This window comes from Zingiber officinale, unplaced genomic scaffold (genome assembly GCF_018446385.1).
Source record: "Zingiber officinale cultivar Zhangliang unplaced genomic scaffold, Zo_v1.1 ctg135, whole genome shotgun sequence".
In the NCBI taxonomy this organism is placed as follows: domain Eukaryota; kingdom Viridiplantae; phylum Streptophyta; class Magnoliopsida; order Zingiberales; family Zingiberaceae; genus Zingiber; species Zingiber officinale.
The window spans coordinates 252,588-265,028 of NW_024589831.1; the positions used below are offsets into that span (position 1 = coordinate 252,588).

At 36.9% G+C, this 12,441-nt stretch overlaps 2 protein-coding genes across 2 annotated transcripts; both read right to left on the bottom strand.

Annotated features, from left to right (window-relative positions):
- Positions 1–580: 580 nt before the first annotated feature.
- Positions 581–4,300, bottom strand: LOC122036237 (DNA-directed RNA polymerases I and III subunit RPAC1-like). The gene is made up of 9 exons (XM_042595503.1): positions 3,915–4,300; positions 3,457–3,627; positions 3,113–3,242; positions 2,952–3,032; positions 2,429–2,616; positions 2,173–2,268; positions 2,005–2,098; positions 1,000–1,113; positions 581–802 (listed from the first exon to the last, which is right to left on the bottom strand). Exons 1-9 carry the CDS (start codon positions 4,029–4,031, stop codon positions 699–701), a joined length of 1,095 nt encoding a protein of 364 aa, XP_042451437.1. The 5' UTR covers positions 4,032–4,300; the 3' UTR covers positions 581–698.
- A 2,956-nt stretch (positions 4,301–7,256) lies between these two features.
- Positions 7,257–12,049, bottom strand: LOC122036238 (KH domain-containing protein At5g56140-like). Its single transcript, XM_042595504.1, has 7 exons — positions 11,765–12,049; positions 10,967–11,052; positions 9,951–10,099; positions 9,173–9,292; positions 8,971–9,087; positions 7,987–8,130; positions 7,257–7,861 (listed from the first exon to the last, which is right to left on the bottom strand). Exons 1-7 carry the CDS (start codon positions 11,872–11,874, stop codon positions 7,712–7,714), a joined length of 876 nt encoding a protein of 291 aa, XP_042451438.1. The 5' UTR covers positions 11,875–12,049; the 3' UTR covers positions 7,257–7,711.
- Positions 12,050–12,441: the final 392 nt, after the last annotated feature.

A 12,441-nucleotide genomic window follows, 5' to 3' on the forward strand; every position in this document is an offset into this window, starting at 1 on the left:
CCATCAATTGGCGCAAGGCTGTTTCAAGCGGCTGTCCTCGAGCCCAGGCAACTTCAAGTGACCATCAATCAAGCAGGTAAGGTGCCTTTGGTGATGCAGGACAGCATCAGTTGCACAAGTCGAGCAACGCCCAACATATGGAATACTTTCTTAATGCATTTTGTCAATCTGGGCAAGCAGTCATTGGTGAGGCAGGACAGCAATCAAAGCATTCACTTAGGAGGTCATTTGGTATTTGATTTACTTCCCTTCATCTCATCGTAAGATTGACAATGAAACGATTACCAATCAAAGCACCCACTTAGGAGGGCGTTTAATACTTAATTTACTTCCCTTCATCTCACCATAAGATTGATGATGAAAGGCTCTTAACGTGAGCGTTATCACATTTTGCATCAAATTTTGCATCAAGATAACATCCGAGGATCATCAGCCAAAGCAAGGCAATGCTAGTTGAAGGTAGTAAAGAGATGGTGCAGTGTAGAGCAGACAAGCATCAATCTTAATCAGGCGGGCACCAAGCAAGACAGACAATCATCAAATGAGGCTAGGCAGCGTGCCCTGGGCAGGCAGCACTATGTATTAAGCACAACGTTTAAAATCATATTACTCAAAGATACGAAGTTGTTATATTTTACATCAGAAACAAAGAAGAGTATTTATATGTAAAAAAAAAGAAACAAAAAAAGAAAGAAAAGTTAAGATAGCTGAACTATCTGACGGTGACATTTCTCTTCCAAGATTTTCACAGCCTCAATGAATAACTCATCTGGTGATAAAGCTCCAACAGATTCAATGGTGACTGCAAGAAAGTAAAGACACCAGCAAACTCAGTTGGAAACGAGATGGATGAGAACCATATAAATACTAACTGGAATATTAGAAACATTGGAAAATAGTGCCTCTTCACACGGAACAATAGCGTGACTAACAGAGCTTGTTGGTTATATCATGATTAGCAAAGCTAAATCATCAGGAGATAATGAGCAAAAGACTTACAAATAAAGTGATCTTCGACACGTCGCAACTTCACGAGCCCTTCACTCACATCGCGGATACATTCTCCGCAAAATGTACAAGCTCGAGAGTTGGCAACGACTGCCTTCTTCTCACCTACACGAGCAAGATACATTTAACATATTTGGCATACGATAAACAACATGAAGCCATATGATGTGTAGAATACTATCTAAACCATTACTCATTATAGGACAAGTGTTGATAGGAAAGGAAAAATAAAGACTACTATAAACTTCCTCATTCAACTGGGTTATGAATGGATAAGGATACTACATGCTTCATGTTCCCAAGCATTCCGTGCGTTAATTATAAGTGTAATAAGAGTTCGACTAAAATGACAGGGACGAGGATCCATTATCCATATTAAGTGAATAAGATCAGGGAGACAGAGACTTGAATCTATAGACAAACATTTATAGTATAGTGAATTTATGTGAGAGAGAATTGTTTCCAAAGGGAGGCAACACAAGCAACTTAAATGACATTTAAAATTCCAAATGAGAAACGTTGCCAATTTTGCCATTAGCATGAAATTTGCGATGCCAGGAACATTCGAAAGCTGATATTTGATGACAGCTCCAAGGTGGCACGTTAGACATGCCGGCACAATTCAATCTGAATAGTACATGCTAAGAACTAAAAAATTAAGACAACTTAGTCCCAAATAAATCACTGGATCGTAGATTGTTTTGATGAGGAAGTCTAAATGTAATGCTAGAAGTTAAAATAACAACAAAAGACTGACTGCCACTGAAAAGAAACACAGGAGATGGAAATACAAGAGTTATCTAGAACTCATGAGGTGCCTATTAATATATATATTCTGGATTTTATCCCTACCTATATTTTCTTCTGATTTTAACCAATAAAAAAGCAAATCATATAGAAAAGTCAACTAACATTCCTCTCATATCTACTGGATTGAAATGTGGTGTTGCTGCAATGGATTGAAATGTGTGCAAGAAAAAGAAAAAACTTGCTCACCATTTCCAAGATCTTCAATGTCAAAAACATTGAGAGGGCATTTCTTTACGAGCTTTTCAGCATCTTGACCTTTTACTTCTTCAGATAGTACAACCTAACAGGAAATACTCCATGATAAGGATGACCTTAATTCTAGTAATAGTTAAAAATAATAGAGTTCGTTTTCACCTCTGGGAGCATTCGGTACCATGTTGCAGCCACAGGAGACCACTTGGCATGATCTTTGCCGATGCCTTTGACAGCATGTGCCTCAAGCTCGATTTCCTGGCAAAAAAGAGATAAATTAGACAATGACAAACTATACAGGTCTCAAAAATGTATGATAGTAAAATAAAATATATGGGATTTGATCTCAAAATAAAAAAAATAAAACATTACTGTATAAAAGAAGGTTGTCTGTCATCTCATGAAATGAAAACGATACCTGTCCCGGCCCAAGTTTGGCAAGAATTATGTCATCGTGCTTTACTCCAAGTGGTTTTTTGGATATTTCTGGCAAAGAATTTTGACTACAACTGAATGAGGTGTAACTTTTCACTTTTGAAGACTTGTCAAGAGTAGCTATTTCAAGTTCGCTGCCATTTGGTAGCCACTTCAAATGATCTGACTTGACTGATAAATGAAGATAAAGAATGCAGGATTACCAAAAGGGAAAATGATACAACTCAGATAAATAAAGAACCTAAGCATCTGGACAGACTTGTAAATGTATAAGAGCATGATGCAAAATGAAAGACAAATAAAATTGAAGCCTGAAGAAAAAAATTGACAGGCAGGAAGAATAAAGAATTCAGTCTTTGAAAACAAAAGAATATTCAAGTAGGGATGGGGAATACCAAGCATCCACGAAATGCATAATCATGACGAACACTTATTGCAATGTAATGCAAGTTCATACTAAAAAATATTCTATCTACATATTGATTAAGAATACGACGGAATGGTACCTGTAATACGTGGACTACCCTTTTTGCAGGACACATCCAGCTTATAGACAATGGTATTCCGTTCATTTGGCTCATCATTTTCTATGAAATAACGAATCCAAAATGCATTAAGGTACTTCATATATCACTAGAAAAGAATACACACACACACACACAAAAACCTGACAAGTATTCAAAGACCCTTGGGTCGGCATCGAGAGGAATAAGGCCAAGTCTGTGGGCTAGCAACTCATCTGGTATTACAGATGTGTTATTGACCATGAGGATTTTCTTGATGGCCATAGTAGGAACCTAGAAAATAATAGGAACTTTTAGCATGGCTATTAACGATAGTACAAACATAAAAAATAGAACAATATGCAAATAAGGCACGGTTGTATGTATAAATTGTTATAGAAAAAGTTCAAAAAGACTAAGTGTTATAGAAAAGGTAAAAAAAATTATATAAATTCTTCAAAATTTTTAAAAACTTGTCAATAATATTGAGAGCAAGCTATCTTTATACCTCAGCAATGAGGATCCTTCGGAATGCATTTGCCAATGCAGCATCAATGCCGATCATATCAAATTCAATCTCGTCCTCAGTGAGCCTGACAATTTCAACCTTAAAGTTGCTGTTGAAGTTTTTTATGTCGACACTGTTGTCAACTCCCATCGATGCGTAAGCTCCAGAGTACTGATACGAATGCAAAGTTCACATAAAAAGTAAGTCAATAATACAACTACAATAAATCAAAAAAAAAAAAAAGTACAAGAAAGAAAAGCAAGATCTCAAATTTATCTCTGAGCACAGGAAACACTTTCCATCTAGATAAATTGTTTTTTTATACAATAGAGTTAATGTGTGAGGACAACACAATTTTCTTTCTTAAGGTTAAAAGATTAATCTTTTCGTTTGATTCCTCCATAGATGCATGTAAACTAGAAAAAAAAATCCACATAAGAAGCTAAAGGAAGCCTTACATGGATCGGGGCATCAGCCTTGCAACGAAGGCGGGTCCGCTGAAGATTAAGATGTTCCGGGAGCTGCCCCATAGGGACGTCCGGCATATCCAGAGCTGACACCTTCTTCTTCGACATATTTCAACCACTGCAACCACGAAAGAGGGCCGGCGGAGAAAGGCGGCGAACTTGTTTGGGTAACCACCGCAACCACGACAGAGAGCCGGCGGAGAAAGGCGGCGAACTTGTTAGGGTAACCTCCGCAACCACGACAGAGAGCCGGCGGAGAAAGGCGGCGAACTTGTTAGGGTAACCACGGCAACCACGACAGAGAACCGGCGGAGAAACGCGGTGAACTTGGTTTAGCCTGGATCGAGAGCTTAAAAGAAGCGCGAGGGTCTAGAGCAGCTGAGTAGTTCGGTACGAAAAAAAATAACGACCTAAGGAAATAAATATACTTAATCAAGAAATTATAATATTTATTAACATGATTGACACGGTTAATTTCTAATTAATAAAATTTTACTAATTATAATAACTGATTTATTCTAATAATAATAATTTCAATTGTGGAGTATTATTGATTCATAGGCCAATAAATTCATATTATATATATATATATATATATATATATAAAATTTAATCCACAGAAAATTTTTTATCCATTTTTTTAAAAAAGATAGACACACAGTGCTGGAGATCAATCAAGCAGACTAGTCCAAGATACATTTTTTAATGATGAAGCACCTTTGAATAAAAAAAATTAATGAACCTGAGAATATTAAACCTGGCGACTAGTCCGGCTCAAAGAATTTTTTTTTATCAATTATGAGAATAAATTAAAAAGTGCTGGTAATAAATGGCTCGAAAGTATAAAAGAAAAAAATATTTACAAATATACTATAATTAGGAATTAAATCATAAATATCTGAGTAACGTTATTTCACAGTGCCATAGCCTTACGATTGAAGTGCTGGGAATATATTCATAAAATAGATATTTATTATTAATTGTTAAATTAAATAAAAGAAGTATTTATTTTATTATTTTATGCTTACTTATATAATAAATGAATATCTATATAAAATTTATAATATATTGTTATAACTATGATTTTAGTTTATAAGAGGATTAAAATTATAAATAATATATTTAAAATATATTAAAGTATGGATCTTTAATTGATAATTATTACAGTTGGTGACATTATGAATATGATAGTCTTATTCGGACAGTAAGTGTAGTGACATTAAGCAAGGACATTTTATATAATATTATGGCAAAAGGCGAATACGCTCGCCTCCAACGCCCTTGCCAACCTGTCCCAGGGCCAACACGGAGGAGGTAAATCATGGGGGGCTACTAGCCTTTGGAATAATGACTAGCACATAAGGGAGATATTTACCTCGGCTTTGCCGAGACATTTTATATAATATGATTATATAGAACAAAGACTAGATGTGATTTAAGTGTCTATGTTTAAAGTACCATTATAAAGACTCGAATCAACATCGCTAAGATGATCATATGTAGATCAATCTAAATCCTGAGTAGTCATAGACTCCTTGTTTGTATTAACAAGTCTCTTGATTTATTTGTTAAAACTTATTTTAATAATAGGCGTAACACTTACATTTTGGAGACTCGATTATACATTCAGCTGGAAATATGATTTATAGATACGGAATCTGTAACTTCCGAAAAGATGCTAAAATGGTTCTCTTGAATATTGATTCTAGCATTGAAGAGTTTGAGCGCTCTAATTCAGAATTAGATTATGAATTAACTGTTCACTAGTGAATCAATAGTACTTAAGGTTTTATATACAAATAGAGAGATAAAACGGTAATTTCATTGAGCTCTATTTATGGTGGCAAAAGATGAATACGCTCGCCCCCAGCGCCCCCACCAACCCGTCCCAAGGCCAACACGGAGGAGGTAAATCATGGGCGGCTACTAGCCTTTGGAATAGAAACTAGCACATAAGGAAAACATTTACCTCAGTTTTGCTGAGATTCGAACCCCAAACCTCATGGTGGCAACACCTCATGCGTTAGCTACTAGACCCATCCGAGGGGACTCATGGAGCTCTATTTATTGTGGCATAAAGGCAAATACGCTCACCGCCAGTGCCCCCGCCAACCCGTCCCAAGGCTAACACGGAGGAGGTAAATCACGGGAGACTACTAGCCTTTGGAATAGTGACTAGCACATAAGGGAGGTATTTACCTCGACTTTGCCGAGATTCGAACCTCAGACCTCATTGTGACAACACCTCATGCGCTAGCCACTAGACCTCTATTTATGTGGCAAAAAAAGGCGATTCGCTCGCCCCCAGCGCCACCGCCAACCCGTCCCTAGGCCAACACGGAGGAGGTAAATCACGGGTGACTACTAGCCATTAGTACAAATGGCCAAGACATGGGAGAGGTCATGCTCGGTCACGCCGAGTTTTGACCCCAAGACCTCATGTGGCAACACTCCATGCTTTAATTATCGTACCCCCCCCAAGGGGACACTAGACCTGTAATGATTTTGGACTCTAGTGAACAGAGAGTTGATTGACATGTAATGATTATATTAATGGGTTGTTCAAATCTTTTGAGTAAACACATTCCATAATTCAAGTGAAATTTTGGACTCTAGTGGAATAATATTGGAGTTAATAAATTATATAATTAATTAAAGAGCTTTAATTAATTTTATCTAAATTTATTGGAACTTGAATTATAGATCCATGGTCCCCAAACTATCTTCATATAATCACGATGGATACTCTTAAATAATTATTTATTCTCACAAAATTTATTAAATAATAAAATTATTTATTATTTAAACTAGAAGGAATATTCTATTTGTAATTAGGTTACAAATGATATATAAAAAGGAAATCAAACATTTGACAAATTTATAATATACGTTCTTGTTTTTCTCTCCCACTTCATAATACACTTTCCCTCTTTCTCTCCCACTTTATAATACATGTTCCCTTCTTTCTTATGCTATATAATACATCCCCTCTCTCATAAGAAGAAAAAGAGAATTTTTCATGAAAAATTCTATAGTTATTTTATAAGAATATTTAGGAGAGTTAGCATATACTACTGTCTATCGATTGATTTGAAAAATTGGTAAGGAAGATCGTGATGTTAAAAGAATTCCAGTGATCTGTAAATCTTAAATACAAACTCAAGATCTAAAAGATATCCAATAATAATTTTAATCATTTTTTAAATTGTAAATAAAATATTATAATATTTACATGTCGAATTATAAAAGAATTTATAAAAATTCTTATAATTAAACAAAACAAGATCATTTATCCGATCTAAATAAAGTTCCATTGCACATCGAACAATTAAATACCAACATAAAGTACCTCGAATAAGATCACTTATGAAGGGGACCCTGTAAAATTCATATCGAACAAATGATGCTAGCGTAACCTTCAACTCCATCAAGTACAAAGAGTTCTACTCTTAAGAAGGCACTTTTAATTCCCCTACACATACCTCACACCCCCACTTTACTATCAAAACTGTTCACACAAAACTTCACTTAAAATAGGGCACACATACATATATATGTATTTATAAGCTTGACTAGGCCAAATAACCAAACAAAGATCCCTACTTTTCGGCACCAAGACACTCTGAGACAACCCTAGTTAGAGCCACAGCATCCTTTAGTAGTCCAAAGCAAGCTGATATGCTAATTTTAGTTCAACTTTGATTCGATTCTTCATGGAGAATTTTGGCTGCAATGGCCACCAAAGACACAATCCTTGCACCAGGAAGAGCTGATGCCCATCTTAAAGTTCACCCTCTTGTCTTAGCTCTCTTCATTGCAAGGCTATCATGGAAAGGGGAGACTGACCCCGATGTGTGAGAGCCTTCGTCACGGAGGGTGCCGTTCAGTAGGGCGAGCTCTCTGAGCTGCTGCTTCTTAAGGAAGTCCATTGATTCATCCTGAGAAACGAATGATGGGAGCTTTGTCAAAGGAATATGGTAATTAAATCCTTTAAGAGTATTGTTGTAGTTTGTTAGGAATTAAGTTGGCATCAGAAATTGGATGTTGGCTGGCAAAAGCATACCACAGGTTTCAGCATCTCCTCGAGAGCTTCACGAGCTTGCATTAAGCGGGTATCAACAATTTCAACTGGCAAGTCTGCTTCTACGAGAATGTGAAGGGGCTCGTTGAGATGTTCGTAACCTGGTTTCCCGCGCATCATTTCCTCCTACAAATAGAAGCTGACTTCAGCTATTATATAGAGACGCAGAAATGCATTTGAATTTTCATAAAGTAAAGAGAACAAGAGATATGACACAAGCAGAACAGATGGCAGAGAATAAGAAAAGAACTAGAACGAAATATCAGCAATACTTGTTCTCATGAATATTGCATTCAGGTGTCCTTGGAATGAGCCAAGGAATCTAAACATGCCTCACCCAGTGCCAATGCATTACTTCTATATTTTGTGAATTGAAATTCCCTGCTCTAGTTTCTAGATTCTCGTGAAATTTTTGTCCTAGTTTTGCACCTTATTATCAAAATGCACATACCACAGGCTATGTGAAAGGCAAACAATCTACAAGGTAACAAACCAATGCAGAGGTAAGGGGATTTCTTGTTAAAGCACAAAGATTAGATCTGCATCTACCTTGGGAGAAGTCAACGACATAATCATAACAGATTAGGTAGGAAAAAAGACAACATTGGCCAAGACAAAGTCAGCTGTAATCAAGGCAGCACTTGAGAAGTCGTCTGGTATATTGCGTATAAAGAGACAGTGTATCGAATCATCAAATGAGACAGGCACACAACTGAATTGCATTTACTTAGTTTGCAACATTTTGTATCATCAAGAGCACTACTACATGGTAACACTAGTCTCCATGTTATACATTATAACATCTGTAAAAGGCAATGCACCGGATTAACCTACATCTGCAACAAAGCAACCATACTATTTGGATTGTCTTATAGTGTGCATCTATTGGTTTTGTCTAAGAGGAGTTGAAATCAGTGTCATGCAGGCGATTCAGCTGAATAAGTAATAGTTGAAAGGGGTTTGTACCCGAGCAGGATCTTTAATACTGCCTCGCCCCCGTATTAGCACACGACAAGCAGTGATAGCTTCAAGCCGCTTAAGAGAGTTTCCTCTCGGACCAAGGAGTCGACCAACAAAGTTGTACTATAAAATCAGGGAAATACATACTACTTATTAGAGAGAATGTCTTCATAAAACAAAAAGTGGAAAGCTAAATTATGCCTCTTACATTAGGGAACTGATCCACGGGAATATCCACTCTAATTGTTTTCTTAATAACAAGACCAGAAGAGTTGCCTTGTGGCCCAACCCAACCACTCCTAGTTGAAGGCTGTAATGTTCCCAATCTCTGCAGAACAATTAAAAACCATCGGAGGTAAATAAGAACATCAACAGAAATGCATTCTAGGAACACAACTGCGACAATGGATTTCCTAAACAATGAGCAGAAATCTAAAACTAAAAGAAAAGCACTGTTGCAGTATATGCTCCTATGCAACAAACTAAAGATCAAGATCCAAGGTTATTTATATTACATGTATACGCAAAAATCTTTGACACCTGAGTCATTTAAGACTTGCATGATCAAGGAACTGATTTGTCAATGCAATTAAGACAAACATCATAATCATTGAAGCCAGCACTCTTCAGATTATTAAGTTGTTCTGCATGTGAAGTTTACCTAGCACATGTATCTAATGAAAACAATGTGAATTTTAAGAGCAGAGGTTCTAAAGCAGCACAGTATTTCTAGTTGAAACTTGGAAGTTGTTCAGATGACTAGGTTAGAACTTCAAATGGATTTGCACAACTACGTTAGTAAGCAAGGAAACTGAAAAGATGTAGACACCACATCTAATGTTAAATCAATTGTAAAGGCACGGGAATGACTCACTAAACAGAAAAACAATCTGTTAGTTTTACCTAGTATAAGAATATGCAAGATAAAATTTACTGAGCAGTATACTAGATAAAAAGGAAGTCATGTTAATGGTTAGTATCCGTACTTCAGATTGAAATGTTGATGCCCAGCTATTCATGTCAGCAACGCCTCCGTTTGGAAATAATCCTCCAGTGATCAGTGGGCTACCATGTTCAAAACCAGATTGATCTAAAAGAGATGCATTCTCCAACAGTTTGGTTACACGCAAAATTTCTGCTCCACATTCAATTTCAAGCACAAGAACTACCAGTTAGCTTTGTTAATTGAATTAGTTAGCAGTAAATGGACAGTCATGGGTTACTGATTGGTTAATTAGAACCATGCTCAATTGTATAAAAAGGAAACAGACAAGAAATATTAAGAAAATAATTGGCTTATTCTACTCCTACAAAATAACCAATTGAAACAATGTATCTACAAAAGATACAGAGAGCCACTTAGAGACTGTTGTTACTGCCAAGATAACGATCGACCAAGCAAGTAGTTAAAGAACTAGAGAATTCAAATACAACTGATGGAAAGTAACATAGCCATTCTCTTGCGAACCAATATTTGGTTGTGTTCGGCTTGATAAAAGAATCTCACTGTTGAACAGGTTAAAAAGAGCAGCAAATCATGGCTTTATTGTGCTCAGAATATTGATGTTCATTAAGCTAATATCAAGGCAACACACATATTCGACATTGATAAAAGCTTTCTCTCTCCCTCTCTTTTTTTCCACCCACAGAAACCTGTTGCCTTCAATTGGAATTCATTATTTGGCATGTTTCTCTTAACTGAAGATCAAGTGTTCACTTAATACAGATTGTAGTTCGACAAACAATTATCACATGCATCACATTCATGTTCAATTAGAAAAGTGATCCCAACAATTTGAATAGTGTAGTTCATATTATTGTTGATATGATTCTAGAATAAATAGACAGAAATTTCTTAATTTTCAAGATCGAGCTTCTGACAAGTAGATTTCAGCTATCCTATAGCTCGCTACATATATCTCACGTACATTACCATTTCATGGAGGCCAATTGCAAAGCTCGAGCACAAAATCTGGTTTCATTAAAAGATTAGAAAACTCACCCTGGTTAAGCAAGTGGAAACTGTGAGGCAGCACTGGCACAAACGGATTTAGTTTCTGACGCTCCGCAAGCAATTCCGTCAGGTACCTGGCAAGTAATGGACGACTCAGTACTTTCACAGGATATTTGTCAAATGACTAACATCCTCAAGGAATTGAAAGAAAGAGATTCCAAACTGCCACCAGATACAGAAAACAAGTTCACTTGTTCATCCAGATGCGACAGATCTTCCAAAAGAGTTTGTTTTTAAGAAAAGTAAAGAGATAAACCCCCACCCAAGTTGGGAAAGCAGACTACTAATCCAATACTTTGGCTGCAACTTCCGAAGCCCTTATCAACAGGTAGTAAGCATCCTCTTCCCTTGAGTGTTTAGCGATTAACCTCTAAAAATACAATATGGATACGCAAAAAAAAAAAAAAACGAAGACTTGCAGTCTTTCACCAACTGTGCATCATTTATAAACCCGTTACAATGTAACAGAATAAGAATCAGTTCGTCTCGATCGAAGCAAGATCTAGATCTTAAAGTAAAGTCCAAATGATCTAGCAAAAACGAAGATACAATAGTAAAATTTACTAACACCATCAAGCAATTCCATAATAAAACAAAGTCGAAACTCAACTGCCGACCATAAAGTTTTAAAGCACAAGGAGACGTGGTCGGGAAAATCGCCGAGTACACGCTCCTTGATTTATCAACAGACACGGATAGAAACAGCCTAAAGGCAAAAATAAAAATGCAAAACTCGATTTTTTTTTACCAACAACATGGATGGTCTCGGAAAGAGCGAAATCTTACTTCTCCTGCTCGCCGATGGCGCCGCCAGGCGTGCGCATGCCGGAGATGTGGGGCGAATAGGGGACGGTGGAGGGGGAGGGCGAATAGGCCATGTATCTGCCGGAATCCATCGGTCCGGCGAGATCGGCTCGGGATTCCTGCAGAGCGCGGCGATCGGGCGGTGGATTGCGGAAGGATCTCGATCCCCCCACAGCAGAGCGGCCTCAATTTCGCAGCGGTGCCGTACAGACGAAGAGGAGGCGGCGACGAATGAGAGAGAGATAGAGAGAGAGAGAGGGGAAGCGAAAGGTAGGGGGTTGAGTTTTATTTATCTGGCACTGGCAGTGGCAGGAGTAACTGGAAAACAGTAAAACACCCTTCACTGCATTCCACTGTTGGAAGAACCAATTTATTGAAAATATCTTTTTTTTTTAATTTATTTTAAACTGTACTAACTAAAGTAACTTGGTTCTTAAGTTTTTCTCTAAAGTCAATAAATAAATAAATAAATATATATATATATATATATATATATATTCGAATAATTGAAGTTTTCATTTCCCCATTTTATTAAGTAATAGCTAATTTTCATATGTAGAGATTAAATGTGGACTCATCATTAGTTACCCAAATCAAGGTGGCAAAAAAGGAGAATAAGCTCATCTCCAGTATTCCCGTCAATCCGTCCCAGGATCAAT

Coding starts and splice junctions, on each gene's coding strand:
- LOC122036237 (XM_042595503.1), bottom strand. CDS start 4,031: ATGTCGAAGAAGAAGGTGTCAGCTCTGGATATGCCGGACGTCCCTATG. Junction 3,243..3,456: donor GAAGGATCCTCATTGCTGAG/GTATAAAGATAG, acceptor ATTATTTTCTAG/GTTCCTACTATGGCCATCAA. Junction 2,617..2,951: donor GGGTAGTCCACGTATTACAG/GTACCATTCCGT, acceptor TTCATTTATCAG/TCAAGTCAGATCATTTGAAG.
- LOC122036238 (XM_042595504.1), bottom strand. CDS start 11,874: ATGGATTCCGGCAGATACATGGCCTATTCGCCCTCCCCCTCCACCGTC. Junction 11,053..11,764: donor GCCATCGGCGAGCAGGAGAA/GTAAGATTTCGC, acceptor ATTACTTGCCAG/GTACCTGACGGAATTGCTTG. Junction 9,293..9,950: donor CATCAACATTTCAATCTGAA/GTACGGATACTA, acceptor ATTGTTCTGCAG/AGATTGGGAACATTACAGCC.